At 45.1% G+C, this 16,540-nt stretch overlaps 1 protein-coding gene across 1 annotated transcript in view; it reads left to right on the top strand.

The window, feature by feature from the left end:
* Positions 1-4,232, top strand: part of LOC134534550 (uncharacterized) — a 28,592-nt gene extending 24,360 nt beyond the window's left edge. The window contains exons 9-11 of the mRNA XM_063373032.1: positions 796-951; positions 1,104-1,223; positions 4,114-4,232. Of these exons, the coding sequence (XP_063229102.1) occupies positions 796-951; positions 1,104-1,223; positions 4,114-4,206 (369 nt within the window). The 3' untranslated portion in view covers positions 4,207-4,232. The remainder of the gene's footprint in view (positions 1-795; positions 952-1,103; positions 1,224-4,113) is intronic.
* Positions 4,233-16,540: the final 12,308 nt, after the last annotated feature.

Here is a 16,540-nt window from a genome sequence, read left to right as displayed (position 1 = left end):
TGTAAATTTGTTAACAATCAACTGTAATTAATTATTATTTGGTGTAAGTATTAGCATGACTAGTTACAGCTGTCTTGTTGGAATACTCTTTAGTTCACTGGTATTTAGCTATTGTAGTAGTTTAAAAAAAAAAACACTTTGTAGTTAACTCAAATTTCCCTCTTGGTATTGCTTATTGGTGCACTCTGGATATTTGCAATACATTTAAGTTTACATTAAAAAATAATACTTTGTATTTTGACTTAAGTAAATTGAATTGTGGTTATCTGCCTAAAACTATTATAAAAAAAATAATTTGACCTAGGTAGTGAGAAAGAATAAGTTAATTTTGTTCAATATGTTTTCGAGTATGAAACTGTTAATTTTATTTAAATAAATATGATTGTGCATATTCACTAAGTTGTAAACATTGATTTTTTTGTAAGACGTATAGATAATGATAATTCATTGATAAATTTGCAGGCTACAGCGACCATTGTCTGAATTAGCTTGGTTAGTGCGTTTTTCCACGAGTCAATTTGGAAGAAATAGTTCCTACCTTTTTGGTGAACATTACAGTCACCAATCTTAAGGTTAACCTACTACAATAGTATGAAACTGCTACTTTGAAGATGGCAACTGAAAAGGCGACCGAAATATCTGTAAATCGTGTTGATTTAGTGCTGTCTGAACTGAACTCACTATGAATATATTTAATTGGTGCTAATAATGCTCAAAACTATTTTTCTGCTCGGACAGAAACATGTGTTGCTTATTTTTTCCTTGTTTACAAGACCATGACCATCTTATTTTCAGGCAGATTTCTGGACCAAGGTATTAAAAGCATCTATATTTGTGGGGTTGGTGTTGGCCTATTGTGCTTGGGAAGATGCTGCCAAAGCTAGATTTTGGCTTGGCATACTAATAACCGCATTTCTGTTGATATACCTGGCATCGCCTCTGATGTCCTTGGTGAGCATAAAACATAATTTTTTAATTGTAATTTGTTTATTTTGATTTACTAATATCAATAAACCAACATTTAAAAATATTGAAACAGGAAAGTTTGTCATAGACATGCTTGAATGTTGCAATTTGTGTGTTTTTTTTTGCTTCGTTTGCAGGGAGATGTTATAAGGACAAAAAGTACTGCTATGCTTCCATTACCAATGATTCTAACCGGAGCGGTGGTTTCATCCCTAATGTTGCTTTATGGAATCATTATCAAAGATCCCTTCATTCAAGTAAGTGTTTCTCAAAATTAACACTATTACTATCGTCCTTAGTGAGAAGGCTTGCTTTAACCTCAGAGCTGTTAAAAGGTTTTAAAGGTATGCACTATAGCTATATATAATGATGTAGGCTTATACAACATATTATATTTATTTTATATTAAAATAATGTATATTAATGAACTTAATTTTGGGTTTATGTATCTGTAATCTGTCTGCTTTTCAAAGTTCTTACAATATATATATTTTTTTGATATAATGATAAAATTCAAAATAGGTCTTGAGTACATATCGATTTTAATTATTCATTAAATATTACCTTTTAGGTATGGAGTATTATGTTACTTTGAAACCAAACTTTGTTTAATAAATGACAAACATACATTTTTAGAAGGAAAGCAAAGTAAGTGAGAACAATTCAAAAATTGAAATAGAAATAATTTTAATAACACATAAGCTTAATAACACTTAAGTTTAATACCTACATATAGTGTTTTCAGTGGTGTTTGCAATAATCGTGCAAAAAATTAACAATAATCATTGTTTATACTACATAGTAGCATGTAAAGCAATTAATTTTTTTATTGTATATTGTGTGTAGTTAATCACAAAGTCGTCATCATCATCATCATCATCATCATCATCATCATCATCATCATCATCAACTGATTCCAGCCTGTAGCTAGGTCAGCAAAGTAAAATACTTCAATCTTCATCTGTTCAGCCACCATTCCTCCTCCTTCATTCGGTTCCAGTCTTCTCCTCTCTCCTGCACTCCCTTAACTATCTGCTATTCTCGCCTCCTCCTTGGTCTTCTTTGGGGCCTTCTTCCCATGTACTTAAACTCCATCATTTTTCTAAGCAGCCTCTCTTTTCCGGTCTTAGTGTCATACCGTCCCCATCACGAGCCTTGGATCCGCCACTGGGCTTATTCAAGACGACAAAGCCTCGCCATATTGTTTCTTCAAACATGTGGACCCAACTTAAAGTACAGCGTTATTACGTATACTTCATAGCTTGATATAGCCAGGACCTAGTTTTTTTCCTTCACTTTTTCAAGTCAACAGTCGTGAATTGGCGTGACTATTATCGCAGAATCTCTCGCCTATAATAATCATTAATACAAAACACACACACAAACCCGCACCTAACAAAAACACACTCACGTACACAACACCATCCGTTCCCCACAGAAATAAACACATTGCAGACAAAAATACAGTGATATAAACTAATCTATGTGTGAAATGTTATCAATGATATTTAAATAGCAACTTTTCTTTCACTATGTACTATTACATAGGCACCGATGCCTACTGAAACTTCTTTTTAATATTTTACAACTGCATAGAGAAAAGGAACACATTTCTGCACTAAAGACTTGGAATATCTACCTCTTTGGAACTGTATATCTATGCATTTTCTTTGAGTGTCATGGTTTACAATCTTTTATCTGTGTATTTTAACAGCTATGTGTTCTTTGCAGCAAATTAAAGCATAGAATCCTAGGTTTCAGTCAGTGGCGTTGGAGCGATTAGGTGAGGAGAGTGCTAGTGGTCTCCAAAACAGCGTTATTTTTCTTTTTTCTAGCTTAAATTAATCTAAATTTGAGGGGATCCAGGTTAGGGGAGGATCTAAGAGTGTCTCAGGCCGAGGTCTATTCACTCTACTATGCGGGGTACAAGGGAACAAGGGCGCATGCATCATGTGCTTATTATATTGGGGTTTATTTGTCAGTCATGGCTGCGATTGGCGTGTGGGTAAGACTTCCAGGCGAATTAAGTATCTTGATATTTCGGATACTCTTATCCTCCAAATTCCCCAGGTCATTTTCAGGTCGCGCTGCCCAGGGTTACCACTGGCTCTTCCTTCAGAGTTCCGATGCTTTTCAGTTCCGTTGTGCGCACAGCATTCCGCAGCTCCACCAGTTCCAGCCCACAGTTTGTCTGTTCTTAGCATCCAGGGCACATCGAGCTCCCCTGCGGTGCCTTCGCCGACGAAACCGCTTCCAGCTGCATGCCGATCAGCATCCAGGCTACCTTTCACACTGATAGCCTTCATAACGACTTTACCATGCCGGCCAGTGGTCCGCGGACTGCTATTGGTTATTCACAGTCACTGCAGCGAGATTGCAACTCACAGACTGGGATTCCTGTGTCCGACACCCGCGGGGCGCGGTCGGTAGCGGATGGCACTGCTAAGTCGTCCCCAGGCGGCCAACCAATCCCCCACACACTGACAGGCCTCGGGCACATCCCGGTCAACAGCACGCAGGAGAGATGCACGTGCCCCGAGAGACGACCGCCGACCTCAGCGTTATCTCGAGTAGAATGGGGAAGTTTTTTTGGGCTATATATACAACTAGGTCACAGTTTAGCATTTGATCTGTCTTTACATTTCATGTCTACAAACACAACTACAGAATACATGTTACATAATGCAGTCAGTGTTTATTTTTCTTATCCTACATAACACCTTGATTACATTCACAGAATATGTTATGATGTTAATTACAAATATTAACAACTGTCATCTATGTTCGGCTATGGTACTAACTTGTTCATAGTGTGTGGAAGCACTGGCCGAGGTCAAGGTGATGGACTTGACAATTTTTTTTTTAATTGTTACTTTTTTGAGGAGGGTTAATTAGGATTGTGTAACAAAATTTATATTATAATATGGAATTTTTAGTCATAGTCTATAATAATTTGGTGCAGTCCGAGGAATTTAAAACTTTAAAAATAACTCCTCTAACTCGGACGTAAACAATTTTTGAATTTTTTTTTATATTCAGAACCATTGTTAACTGGCCTATCATCTGTTCTCGATTTAATGTTGAGTTCTGGGACATGGTGTATTTATTTACAGGAAACTAATACTTTTTTTTAATATATATTTTCAGGTGCAGAAAGCAATTGGTTTTGGACTGAGTGTGATACAGCTGATGTTATTCGTTATATATCCCAGACGACCTGTGGATCTGAAACATGACTGACCATAATAAAATTGTTTTTTTAAGAATTGTTTTGTTGTAGTACTTATATTGGGATAAAACCTTATCCTTACCCTTTATTGAAATTGATATACCATCCACGAACATTCGAGAAAACGACCAATTCGCTAAAAGCATAGTATCCTGAATAATACCTCGCTTCGACATTTAAACTATTTGACCCATTTAAACTCAAGCAGGATTTGGCACAAGGGAGCAGTGTATCAAAATGCCACCTAATGTGAGATATAATATACTTTGACATATATAAAAAACAATGTCTGGCTTACTTGCCTTCGCTTGAATTCTAGCCCATACAACAAACAAGTTACAGACATTTTCCAGTAACATTACTGTGTATTAATAAAATAACATGACAGTTATGTAATATATCTGAAATGCTTAAAAAAAAAAAAATTTAAAAAGTAAAAGAATAATTATTGAGGTCTATTGGCTGGTCACTGTTGAAGCTGCATAAGGGCCGAGGGCAGTGTATTATCTCACAGACCATAACAGGGCCTACACATGTTGCATCTAGCTGTGCAGCATGCAGCCCAGCCAGGCACAAAAGTGGGCATGCTGCAACATGTGTGGACATGAGCCATGCAGCATGCTCCAGAACCATGACAAGTTGCAGTTACCACCACTACTTATGTCTGTTTTGAACTGCACAGGAGCAAGTTTTTTTGTTTATAGTAGGTTGACGCTTGCCCGCCCTCTCTATATTAAATATCACGTTACTTTACGTTATAATTAAACCCAAAACGTGTTTTAATAAGCTCAGAAGCAATTCAGGTAAAAAGGTATTTCGGCAATAGGCCTACTCACGTAATATGCGGCGAGGAATCTGTGCGACGTCGTAGGTTAGAAACAAAGCGACGAACAATAGAATAATTCATTAAAGCAACCAACCATCTTCACCCTTTATTTTTACGTTGCTATAACCACACATATTTACTTATTTCGGGATATAATAGTACATATGACCGAGTTATGTATACAAATGGATATTTTTCTTCCGCCACAGCTAAACATGTATATTGGGACGCCATATTGTGACCGGCGATCTACCAACTGTATTTATATTTTTTAAAAGTATAAAATTAAGTTGTGAAAGCAAGTTTAAATACTTTTTAATACATAGAATTGAATATATATGTATGTACATATAATTATTTATGCCACATTTATCTTTTCTTTTTAATTATTAATATCTAGTTTATACTTCCACCACCAGGGCAGGGAAATTTTGGCGAGTTATGCGCACACATCTCATCCCTTCCAAAGAGAAGTTATTTCGCCCCTCCCTTCCTTTTCTTCGTTCCCGCGCATTTCTCCCTATTTAAGGCGAGTTCAACAACCCCCCCCCCCCCCCCAAAGACGGACAAAAAAGGTCGTTGGCTGTTGACTGGAAGAAGGAAGATGAAGATGGCCCAATGTCAGGCTGCCTTTCGCTCCGAGAGCCAGCAGTTCGAGCCGGTTTACTGGCTCGTCTGCCCACTTCTGTTTTAACTGTGGCTGCCTGGGCAGCTGTGGCTGGGATGACGCGTGAAGTCGCCCGCCCCTGGGGGCGCATGTGCCCCTGGTTAATAATAACCCAGGAGCTCCCAACTTTAAATGCGGGCCACAAGGCCCAAGCACCCAACTCCAGCATGGTTGGTTTTTCAGCCCCTCCAACTCTTCTTACCTGGACCCTTCTTCCCTCTTGTCCAGTAGTTACCTGCTTGCTTAATGCATGTTATTTGATCCCCGCATGAACCGGCCCAGGGTTTTCCCTGTGTCTATGCAGGTTTTACCTGGGTCACATTAGCTAGCTTTTGAGCTAGGCGACCAATGGGGCGTCAGTCATGGCGCCAATTGCATCCATGGCTGGCCAGTAAACCCCAATAAGCACACGATGCACGCGCCCTTGTCCCGCATGGTTTAAAACCCACATGGTAGAGTGTATAGGCTTCGGCCTGAGACACACTTAGGTCCTCCCCTAACCTGGACCCTCCCTACACACTTAGAATTAACTTAGGCTAGCAAAAAAAAATTGATCAGCCCGACGGCCAGTGAGGTTGGAATCGGCCCACTGACCATAGGACGATCACAGGGGGAAGCAGCAGAACAACTGGCTATCCGTTTTCTGCAGCTCGCACCCCTCCTTCGCGAGTCAGGCCATCCGAGGACCTATCTCGGCCTAGGGAATTTGTCCCCCCCCCCCCTTCCATGACGATAGGGTGTACCGTGTATAATTCAGTGTATGTTGTGAAAGCCGATGCAGACGACCAATTGAACTGTTTGGACATTCAGGTCAATCAAAGTTTCCTTGTAAAAATACCGACATTTTTCAATGAATAGTTTAGTCCCATCCCTCACCCCACTAGCTATTCACCTGCATACCAGCCGGATGTGAATCCTGCCTCAAGACCAGTTGGACCTTCTCCACCCGATACCTGGCTCTCACCCAAGAGGGTTCGGTGCGAGAAGAGAGGAGACATCAAGGTACTAAATTGGCATCATCTGCAAGCACAAACAATTTTGGAAGGAATTTGTAAATGTGTACAGGCATCTTCCATGCTTGTAGGATGAAAACTACAGGAATTATTTAAAAATTTAAGAGACAATGCTACAGACGAACTTACCATTGAATTGTCGAAAGAATGTTTTACTGAAACAAAATTTTGTACAAAAAACCTGCACGGGGGATCAAGAAAGAACGAAAATCCCTAAGTGACACAGGAAAGTCTGGAATTTGGTTCTACAACCTCCTTCAGTTCATTGAAGACACAGAGACACAAGGGTCAGGAAATTCAAGTGCATCGAAAGAAGGAGCGGGGGAAGAAACAGACAACAGTTGCGAGAAAAGTTTACAATACATGCATATCAGTGTACAAAGTGAATACAAATTTTCAATAAAATATTATGCACATAATATAGTAATGACATAAATCACTGTTGTCTTTCAGTAAAACATTAAGAATACATTGAAGACACCCATTGGTGCTCCCTCGACTCGTGTCCGATTGTCGTTCCTCCCAGGGCAAGTGTAGTAGTGTGTAACACGAACAACTGCAATCAGTGCGGCATCACGACCAAGCACCACCAATGGTGGTTCTATAGATACCCTGCATGACAATCACTCAGGGTATGTTCTTTTATACATACATGAATAATAAGAGACTTTTTATTAAACATTCTATATCCAATTTTAAACAAATAAATTTATTAATAAACATTGTTCAACATTCAAATATGTTTTCAAACAAGGCATATATCAACTGTCGTTTTCTACACACTTTGCACATGAACACAGGCCGTAGCAGACATTGGCCATTAGGAAATCGTCCAGTTGGCTTTCACCCAGTGCCGAGGCTGGACATGTTCATGCACTGCGGAGTATTTACTATCTTTGTTATCTGATGTAGTTGCACTAGTTGGCGTCGTACCGACCGGAGGCCATTAAGCCCGGCCTCGACCCGCCAGTATTGGCTCCCGCTGGTGGAACGCACCCGTTGCAAACTCAACCCGGGTCAAACGCGGAGTATATACGCAAGTACTCCCAGTGTATAAATATTGTCACGGAACTGCACCTGATGCAAACAACCTATTATAATTCACTGAGTAAGCCATCAAGCCATCCCCTTAAATTAACACGTGATAATAAATGTGCGTCGTAGAGCACGAGTGTTGGCCCCCTCCGGGCACAGTGTTTAATGAGCGCCCTTAATTCTCATTGCGGCCAAGAGCCTTCATTTAAGTAAGAAAAAAAGGTGCTGAAACAATATCCAGAACAAACCCACAAACATAAACATAACGAGTGGTTTTTACCAACTAGTCAGTAGTCTTTAATATTTGTTCAATTTCTTAAACAAGCTTTAGTCAATATTTCATGATAAATTCAATGTCAGCATTAATATTCAAACAAGGGTTATGTACAATTAACAAGTAAAGTTTTCAATTAAAAACCAAATAATGGTAATTTCTTTCCTTCGTGGTTTGGCGCACGGCAGAACTGTCGCCCCCTACCCCCCCCCCCCCCAAAAAAAAACCCAAGACAGACCCCTCTGGCAGTCCAGATCAGCTCGCTGCCCGGGGTGGATGTGTTCGTGTGTTCGTTTTGTGGGGAACCTTTAATTTAATAACTCACCGATTCTTCACTCTGGTAAATATAGTCATGAACCAAATCCTTTGTAACGTCAATTCCCCACACGACCCCGGGTCGGTTTTTACAGTGCAGGGGTTAACCCGGTCGTCATACCGGTAATTCCTGCCTTAAGGCCACGGGCCACAGGGCCGCCTTAAGGTCAGTCACTTTACAGACCTGGCCGACTCCAGGACAACCAACGAACTCCGCCCTCTAACGGACTGCCTTAGGGAGAGACAATCATAATTAATCAAGAGTAGTGTCGTGTAATATCGTGTATCATTATGTCAAAATTATCAACCAAGAATAGTGTCGTACAATATCGTGTACCCAAATATGTCTGTTAATAAATATGTGTACCACACGTTATCAGTTCCAGTGCGTGTATTACATCTGTAGTTAGGCACCAGCCACCTTATGCTGAACAGGGAGTGTCACAATTGTCTACTAGCAGTTAAAACAACCTTTAAGATACAGCCACAGAGTCTAGGGAAGCACGCTAGTGCCGATCAACCCACCCCATTAGTTAAATGTACAAGCTAACCTGGCGCCCTCCTGGAAAAACACACCATAAAACACCACCAGGCCCTTAGACTCGCCGCGGGACTCGAACTCGAGACCCCGGCAAACAGCATTTGGCGCCCCTGTGTGTGGCAACGAACAGAAAAATTCAGTAAAATTCAGCAAGAAACGGACAAAAAGTAAGCCAAAAATTATTTTTTTCGAATAATTTTCACGCAATTCCCAACTTCAAGTGACAACGCAGACACAAAACTGCCATTTTGGGTGCGAGAAGGGATTAGGGTCAGACAAGACAGTGCAACCAGGCGAGCTGACAAAGGATCTTCCCCCCCCTCCCTCTTACTGATCGCCTTGCTGGAACAAACGATACGGGCTAGCGACATCATGAGCCACAACCCCCTCTCCAAAGTGGCCGTTTTCTCCGTCCGCTTTGTGCGCGATGTACCGAGTGCCCTCCATTCTGCTTTGCGCGACGTTCGCAAAATCCCTTCCACCAGGCATTGGATCGGCGCGCGCACCCGTGTTTGCGCATTCCTTCTTGTGCGACTGTCCGGGCACCCAACCCGCAGATCAGCCTAGTTCACACGTGACACGTCAGCCAAGACAGCTGTTCACATCGCCGCGACCAAAAACACGATAAAGTTTTCACAAACACTTCAGGAAATATGCGCAAATTATAGACAACCCCAGATAATGGACCTGTTGACCGGGTCACTGCCATGGCTGAGTACCTGCTAGTGCCCACCACCAAACAACACACCACAACAAACAACACGATCAAGTCACAAGCAATGGAACGTGGACTGGGACCAGATATGGAAGGATAAAATACAAACAGAATTCACAATGCCACTGCAACCAACTCCAACAACGCCAATGACCGAAACCAAACCGAACCCAAACTTCGGGAGCACATCACACCAACTAACAGAACAATCATGTGGACATGAAATCGTGATGCTACCACCCACCGCACGAACAGGGCCGACATGGGCTACAAGCCACGTGGCCCGACTACCGGAATTTAGCGGAGCGCCGCACGAGGATCCACGAGCATATATCCACCAATGCGAAACGTGGTTCACGCGGAGCGGAACACCAATAGACAAATGGGCCGAAAGGACCAGCGAACAATTGCGAGGGAACACTCTAGCATGGTGGCGCTTATGGGGGCGCTTTGACATGGAGTGGCCTGAATCCACCGACTCCTTTAACCAATGTTTCAACGCCGGGTCAACCATGGTGCAATGCACTACACAGTTTTACAGCAACACCCAGCGTGTAGGAGGGCCCGTCGAAAACTTTGTAGCGCACAAACTGCAATTGTTAAGATGCATATCGCCATTCGTGGAACCCAATCGGGCACTACCAACCATCACACTGCTGTTGAGGGATGAACTTCAACCCTTCATGCGCATAGGTAAGTGACCATGGTTGAGGAGTATGTACAGATGGCGGTAGCGACAGAGAGGAATTTCCAACAAGCGTGGTGGAGAAACCCGCGGAATGCCGAACAAGAGCGGAACAGTCCACCTAACCGTCGACGCCTACTAGCGATCCAAGCAGCACCACCCCAACAACAACACCGAAGACATGCCCTCGAAGGCAGAGGACTGCCACGAGTTGCAGAGCCGATACGAGTGGATACCAGCCTAGCCTACCGGCCACCACAGTGCCGACGAGGCTGCCCGATAGGCATCCTCCACTGGCACAGTGATTGCCCACGGGAGATTAAGAACCGAAGAACAACACTACCCACCTATCGACCAACAACAACGCCACACGACACTCAACCGATGGAAAACGGACAAGGGGGGAACCGAGACAGCCTACATCAACAACACCGACGAACAGACAAACCACCAACACAACGGTCACCACGCACACGATCATCAGGTGCGCAAGCCACAATGCAGGTAATCACGACCAACACCAATGACCGCCACGACATCACATACACCACCCCCAGCACAACACCAACCACACAACACACCACGACAAACACAGGTGGCCGCGACGTCAATCCATGCACCACCAACGGGCATGATGATGGTAAAGCAACTCACTGTGATATACACTGATGGCCACGACCTACAGGTGCAGAGTGACTGGGATGACAACAGCGAAATAACTCACCATGACAAACACCAACAGTCGTGACACCAACCCACGAACGGCCAACAGGCACGGCAACGGCGCAGCAGCTCACCACGACAAGAACCAATGGTCGCAGCACCAACCCACGCGCAGCCAATAGGCACGACAACAGCAGGACAACTCACCACGACAATCATCGACGGCCACAGCGCATATCTATTCACCGTCGACAGGCACGACAATAGCGAGGCCACTTACCACGACGACCCCAGGTGATCACCACAACAGCACACGCACAGCCAAAAGACCCGCCACCAATGGTGCGACACACATCGACGAGCACTGATGGCTCCACCACCTAACCACGCGCTGCCAATACGCACGTCGCAGCTGGTGCAACTCGTCACAACGAACACAGAGGGCCACGATATCTGCCTACAAACAGTCAACAGACACATCGACAGCGACGCAACCAACCCCGACAGCCCAAACTACGGCGAACGACAAACAGAGCACCACACAACAACAGCCTCGCCAAAGCACGATAATGCAACACAGGAACGTCAACAACCACCAAGGCTAGAGCAACTGTCGCAACCGCCCGACCACCTGTTCCGAATAACTGTCGAAGTTAATGGCCGTCCAGCCGTCGCTCTCGTCGACACCAGAGCGAGCCAGGTGTTCATACACCCATCGCTAGTGCCGCCTGGCACCCTCCACCCACACCATGGCAAACTTCGGCTGGCGACCACCACCCACACCAGCCAGATGTTGGGATATGTGGATATCAAGGTAAGTCTAAGGGCATTGACTACTAAAGTGACCGCTGTCGTTGTCATAGATTTGGGAGAGGAACTTGTGCTGGGGCAACCCTGGCTGACTGAGTACGACGCCGTGCTGGAGATGGGCAGGCCACCTGCAAAAATTCGTGACCTAAGAAGCCCCAAACTCGAGGAAACAACTACAACGATTTATTGGGCTAATTAACTGGCTGAAAGTATACATAATCAATTTTTCCCAAATAATTGCACCACTCATGGATCTGCTGTCCCCGCAAAAACACTACCAATGGAACACCAAAGCCCAACGGGCATTCGAAGAGGTGAAGAGAGCATTCAATAGGTGTCACACACGCTGGCATGCACAGACCCCCTCTAATCCTACAGACGGATGCCAGCGCCCTAGGGGTAGGAGCCCTACTTTTCCAAGTAGACGACCTCGGAGAGAAGCGTGACATAGAGTACGCCAGCGAAAAGTTCGGGCCAGCAGAACGCTAGTACCATAGCAACGAACAAAAATGTCTGGGGGTGATCTGGGCGATCAAAAAGTATCGACCGCACCTCGAAGATCGTGTATTCACCCTTCGCACAGACAATCACTGCCTGACCTGGCTCCAAACAATGCAGGGGCGTAAGGGGAAGCTGATAAGGTGGGCCTTACTAATCCAATCTTTCGACTTCGTGGTCGGGCATGTGCCAGGGCAGGGAAATCAACTGCCAGATGCCCTGTCACGACAACCGAGCGACCGGTACGAAGTCGTAGACGCGGAAGAAGGGAAGACATGCTACCGCCTGGACCCACCGCCGACCACCACTAACCGATGGCCACCTGCTCACGAATAACGACCGACGACGGACAGGCTGACACCCCACCCGACACAGCGACAGATGTGGATGAACGATTCATGACACCGCAACAGCGGTCTCTGGAGGTGGCACGACGACGACTCCAAGCTGAAGACGAACTACAGACGATGTGGCGGACCGCGCACCACCGATGTGTTTCTCGAATGGGATCCCAGCCAGAATTGAGGTTCGTTATTTAAAATGTTATTTTTTGTGTGGTTTAATAATATTAATTAATACAAGTAAGCAAACATTTAATTTGTTTGCAGTCAACAGTCAAGCTATGCTAAAGGTTGCCATCGTCCGGGGTCTCGGGCTCGAGTCCCGGTGCGGCACCTAGCGGGAATGGCGGTTGTCGATGTCGTGTTTCCGGGTGGGCGCCAGACTAGCTCTGTTTCCAGTCGATAGGTGGGTCGTGGGGTCGGTTGCCCTGCGTGGCCCACTAGGACCTTCGGCGGTGTTGCGTGGGTTATGAGGAATTCCCTACTTGGCGGTGGTTGGGAGTCGTATGGTTAATTAATCATACGCTGAAGTGATGCAACAAATGACGTGCGCCGTTTATTCATGCGACTGTGGGTTTGGTGTAATACCGTTGATTACACGCCACGTCGTACAGAGGGTGACGTCACACAATACAGAAGTTACACAATTACACAAAGTTAGACAGAAAGTTACGTAATAAGACGTGGCACAAGTTCACAAAACATTTTACGCGGAAGTGCGTCGCACAAGTTTATTGAATGTTACGCGGTGACGCGTCGCAAAAGTTTACAAAAGAAAACGTTCTAGATTCAAGGCGTCGCACAAAGTTACTAAATATTACATATTAGCGTAGCACTAGGCGGTTCTGAGCCTGGTTACTCAAAGAGGGGTGAGGGCGATTGGAGGCGGCCAATCCCGTATATCAAAGTCTCGAGGCGGTGTTCGTGTCCACTGTAGTGGAGCGCGGATCGCAGCTAAATTCGCTCAAAGTTCCCTTACGGGGTGGTGTCAGCGCCGGAGCGACTGGTTTTAATTAAAGTTCTGTTCTTCGGGAGGCGGCCTGTGCCGTATGCTGAAACTACCCCGCAGACCAAGTGTGGTGCAGGGGGTTTTAAAAGTTATGCGGCCGGATTAAGTCCTGGACCGAAAATTGGACCAGGTACGCACGGAGAGATAATTAAAAAGGGGTTTCAAAGAAGTGACTATAATTACCAGAAGTGATTTCAATGCAGACAATGGATGATGTCTCTCCGTGGGACGTGCGTCCGCCCCGGTCCACGAGTCGCGCTGTACTGGCGTGATGTCATGGCGCCCGGCCGAGGCTCGGTGGCCCTCGCGCCAGGGTTGACCTCATTACGTTAGTTTCTAATGTGACACGTTAATAAGAGATTTTAAGGACGCTAAATTCCTACATTAATTATTAAGTCTAAATTAACATCACTCGTCCCTTCTACAAATTGGAGTTAGTATGTTTACGAATTATGTCCTCTAAATATACATCACACCAGCGACTGTTCGACTCTTGCCGGACTGCTCTGGTGGGGGTTAATAACGAGCACAAGGGTTTAATAATTATGTCACATGGTTAATTAACTAATCTAGGCAGAAGGCCGCCAGGGGGACACTCACACACGTATCGACGTATTTACACACGTGAGTGCCCGGGCACTCCTACGTCGTACTTTCGTTAATCAACTTATAATTTATACATAATATTGTTTAATATTCTGTGTTTGTTTTTGCAACGTGGTCAGCTGTAATGTCGGTCTGTTTATTAGGGGGCCAGGTTCTACCTTGGTTGCTGGTGGCTCGCCTGACTCGGGTGGGCCATGGCTAGGGGCACGTTCCGTTAGCGGGGTTGAATACTGGCGGTTGCAGGTCGGGCTTTAGGGTGGCCTTCGGTCGGACGACGTCAAGGTCTCCAGGAATACAACAATTTGCCAGTTTACATTAGAGAATGTCCACATTTAAAAATGTCCAGGAAACACGAAGCTATATGTTATGCAAAAGACAGCAATGACTTGAATACCAACTTATAAGTCTGATGGTATATATATGTATACCAAGGTGATTTTGTATGTATACTGCCGTCACCCGACCTTTGTGAAAGGCCCAGGGGATACCTGAAGGGCGCAACGGGCGTCGCGATGCCGTTGTTGTCCGGAGGGGCGCCTGGCTAGCGGGCTGCTAGGCCGTTGATGTCGGGTCGTGGGTACTCTGCCCATGCGTGCCCCGCCAGGTACATGGCTTGAAATCTAACCTGAATGGTTTTCCATTGGCTGTGAAGGTCGCTCGGCCGTGTGGAGGACGGAAGACTACGGAAATGATTGTACACAATTTTGTGAGAATTACGTTTAATTTAAATGCTTCACCGGGGATCCGCGGGGGTACACGATACACTCTACACGTTCACTCCGCGGATCAGTCCCTCTACAAAATCTCTCACCAACACTTGGCAGCATCTAGCGGTTACACAATTACATTTACAAAATGATCAAAAAACAAAAAAAACACAACACTGCGCGACACTGAAATGATTACCGCGGCAGTCTCGTGGTACGTGGATCGATGCTCACTAGAGACGGCCAGCGCCGAAAGTTAACGGGTGCAGGGAGGCTCGATGAGCGGTCTCCTAAGTTCGGAGAAACACTTACGTGTGTGCAGCCAGCAGGCATATGCACGGTGTCCTTAATTAAAATACTCTCGCTGTAGCCGCCCAGTACTGTACGTTCCGTGATCCGATACACAGCGCTGTATCACAATGAAAACGCTCGGGATAGGCCCGGTTCCGCAAAATATGCGCCAAGTCGATGTGGGCAGTGGTGAATTAATAAATAATTTAGTTATGAAAGTATAGTGCAGAATTAAAATGATCAGTGAAACTTACTTGAATGATGCCCACGGACACACATCTTTTCCCGGCGCAGAGTGGTTGGAGATTAACAGTTGTTTTAATTGATTTAATAATTTAAAAAGCAGCACCAAGTTGGCCACTGTAAATTTAACTATAAATTGTCTCAATGTGCACTGTTTGGGTTTGAATTCCCTTATTTTGGCTAGACTACTATCATAGGCCAATTAATCAAGACCTTGACGTCGTCCCCGCTACCTCTGACTATTTAGACGTGATTTTTGCTCGGGTTAGTGATCTCAGCGAAGGTTCGGCCTTGCGGCTAGAGGTAGGGGATAATGCAGTAGGGCCCCCCGAGCTGTTATGGCCACTCGGGATGCCTGAAGAATAACACAAAGTTTCTGAAAGATAGTTGGTGAATTTAATACAGCACAGCCCAATACATGGTGCTGCCCGTTCTGGCCGCAACGGTTTGCCCGATGCGACTAGTCACACGCGCAGCTCACTTCCTCAGTGGCGGCTCACGATTTTAATGTGCATGAGGGGCGGACTTGTACACGTGATGCGATAGTTACAAAAATACACTCTGACATGGCGCACGATTTCTTGACGAACAATACACTTCACTATTACCTAAAACTTAATAAACTGGGCTAGTAGCAGGTAGGCCAGAGTTTCAGGCGACTCTACGTGATGTCTAGATATGTCCCAGGGACTGAATCGTTATTATGTTCGACGGCACGCGTCGCCTGCTGGCTGCCCCGTGCGGGCCAAAACTAAGTAGCCTGTAGGCTAAGTTGGGGCGTGAAGCACCGGCGTAAATTCACGTAAACTCCCCACAGTACTTACGTATGACGTAGAACACTCATCTTGGAGCACTGATTTAATTAAGTTAAATACTTCATGGTTAATTGAGGCCGACCGCGGAACTGTACGTAAAAGGTTGAAAAGATATTACACTATTGAAAACTACATGTCGGTGAAAGCAAAGGTTGAAGGTTCCACGTTGCGCGCAGGCTGCCGGCCTGGTTGAGCTCTCGAAGGACACTGCCGGTGTCGCCGCGCGCGACCCCCCTCCCCCGCCAGCCCTCCCGCTGAAACGTGTGAATTTCGCGGGAAACTGAACCGGCC

This window comes from Bacillus rossius, chromosome 7 (genome assembly GCF_032445375.1).
Source record: "Bacillus rossius redtenbacheri isolate Brsri chromosome 7, Brsri_v3, whole genome shotgun sequence".
In the NCBI taxonomy this organism is placed as follows: domain Eukaryota; kingdom Metazoa; phylum Arthropoda; class Insecta; order Phasmatodea; family Bacillidae; genus Bacillus; species Bacillus rossius.
This window is presented reverse-complemented; position numbering and strand designations above follow the sequence as displayed.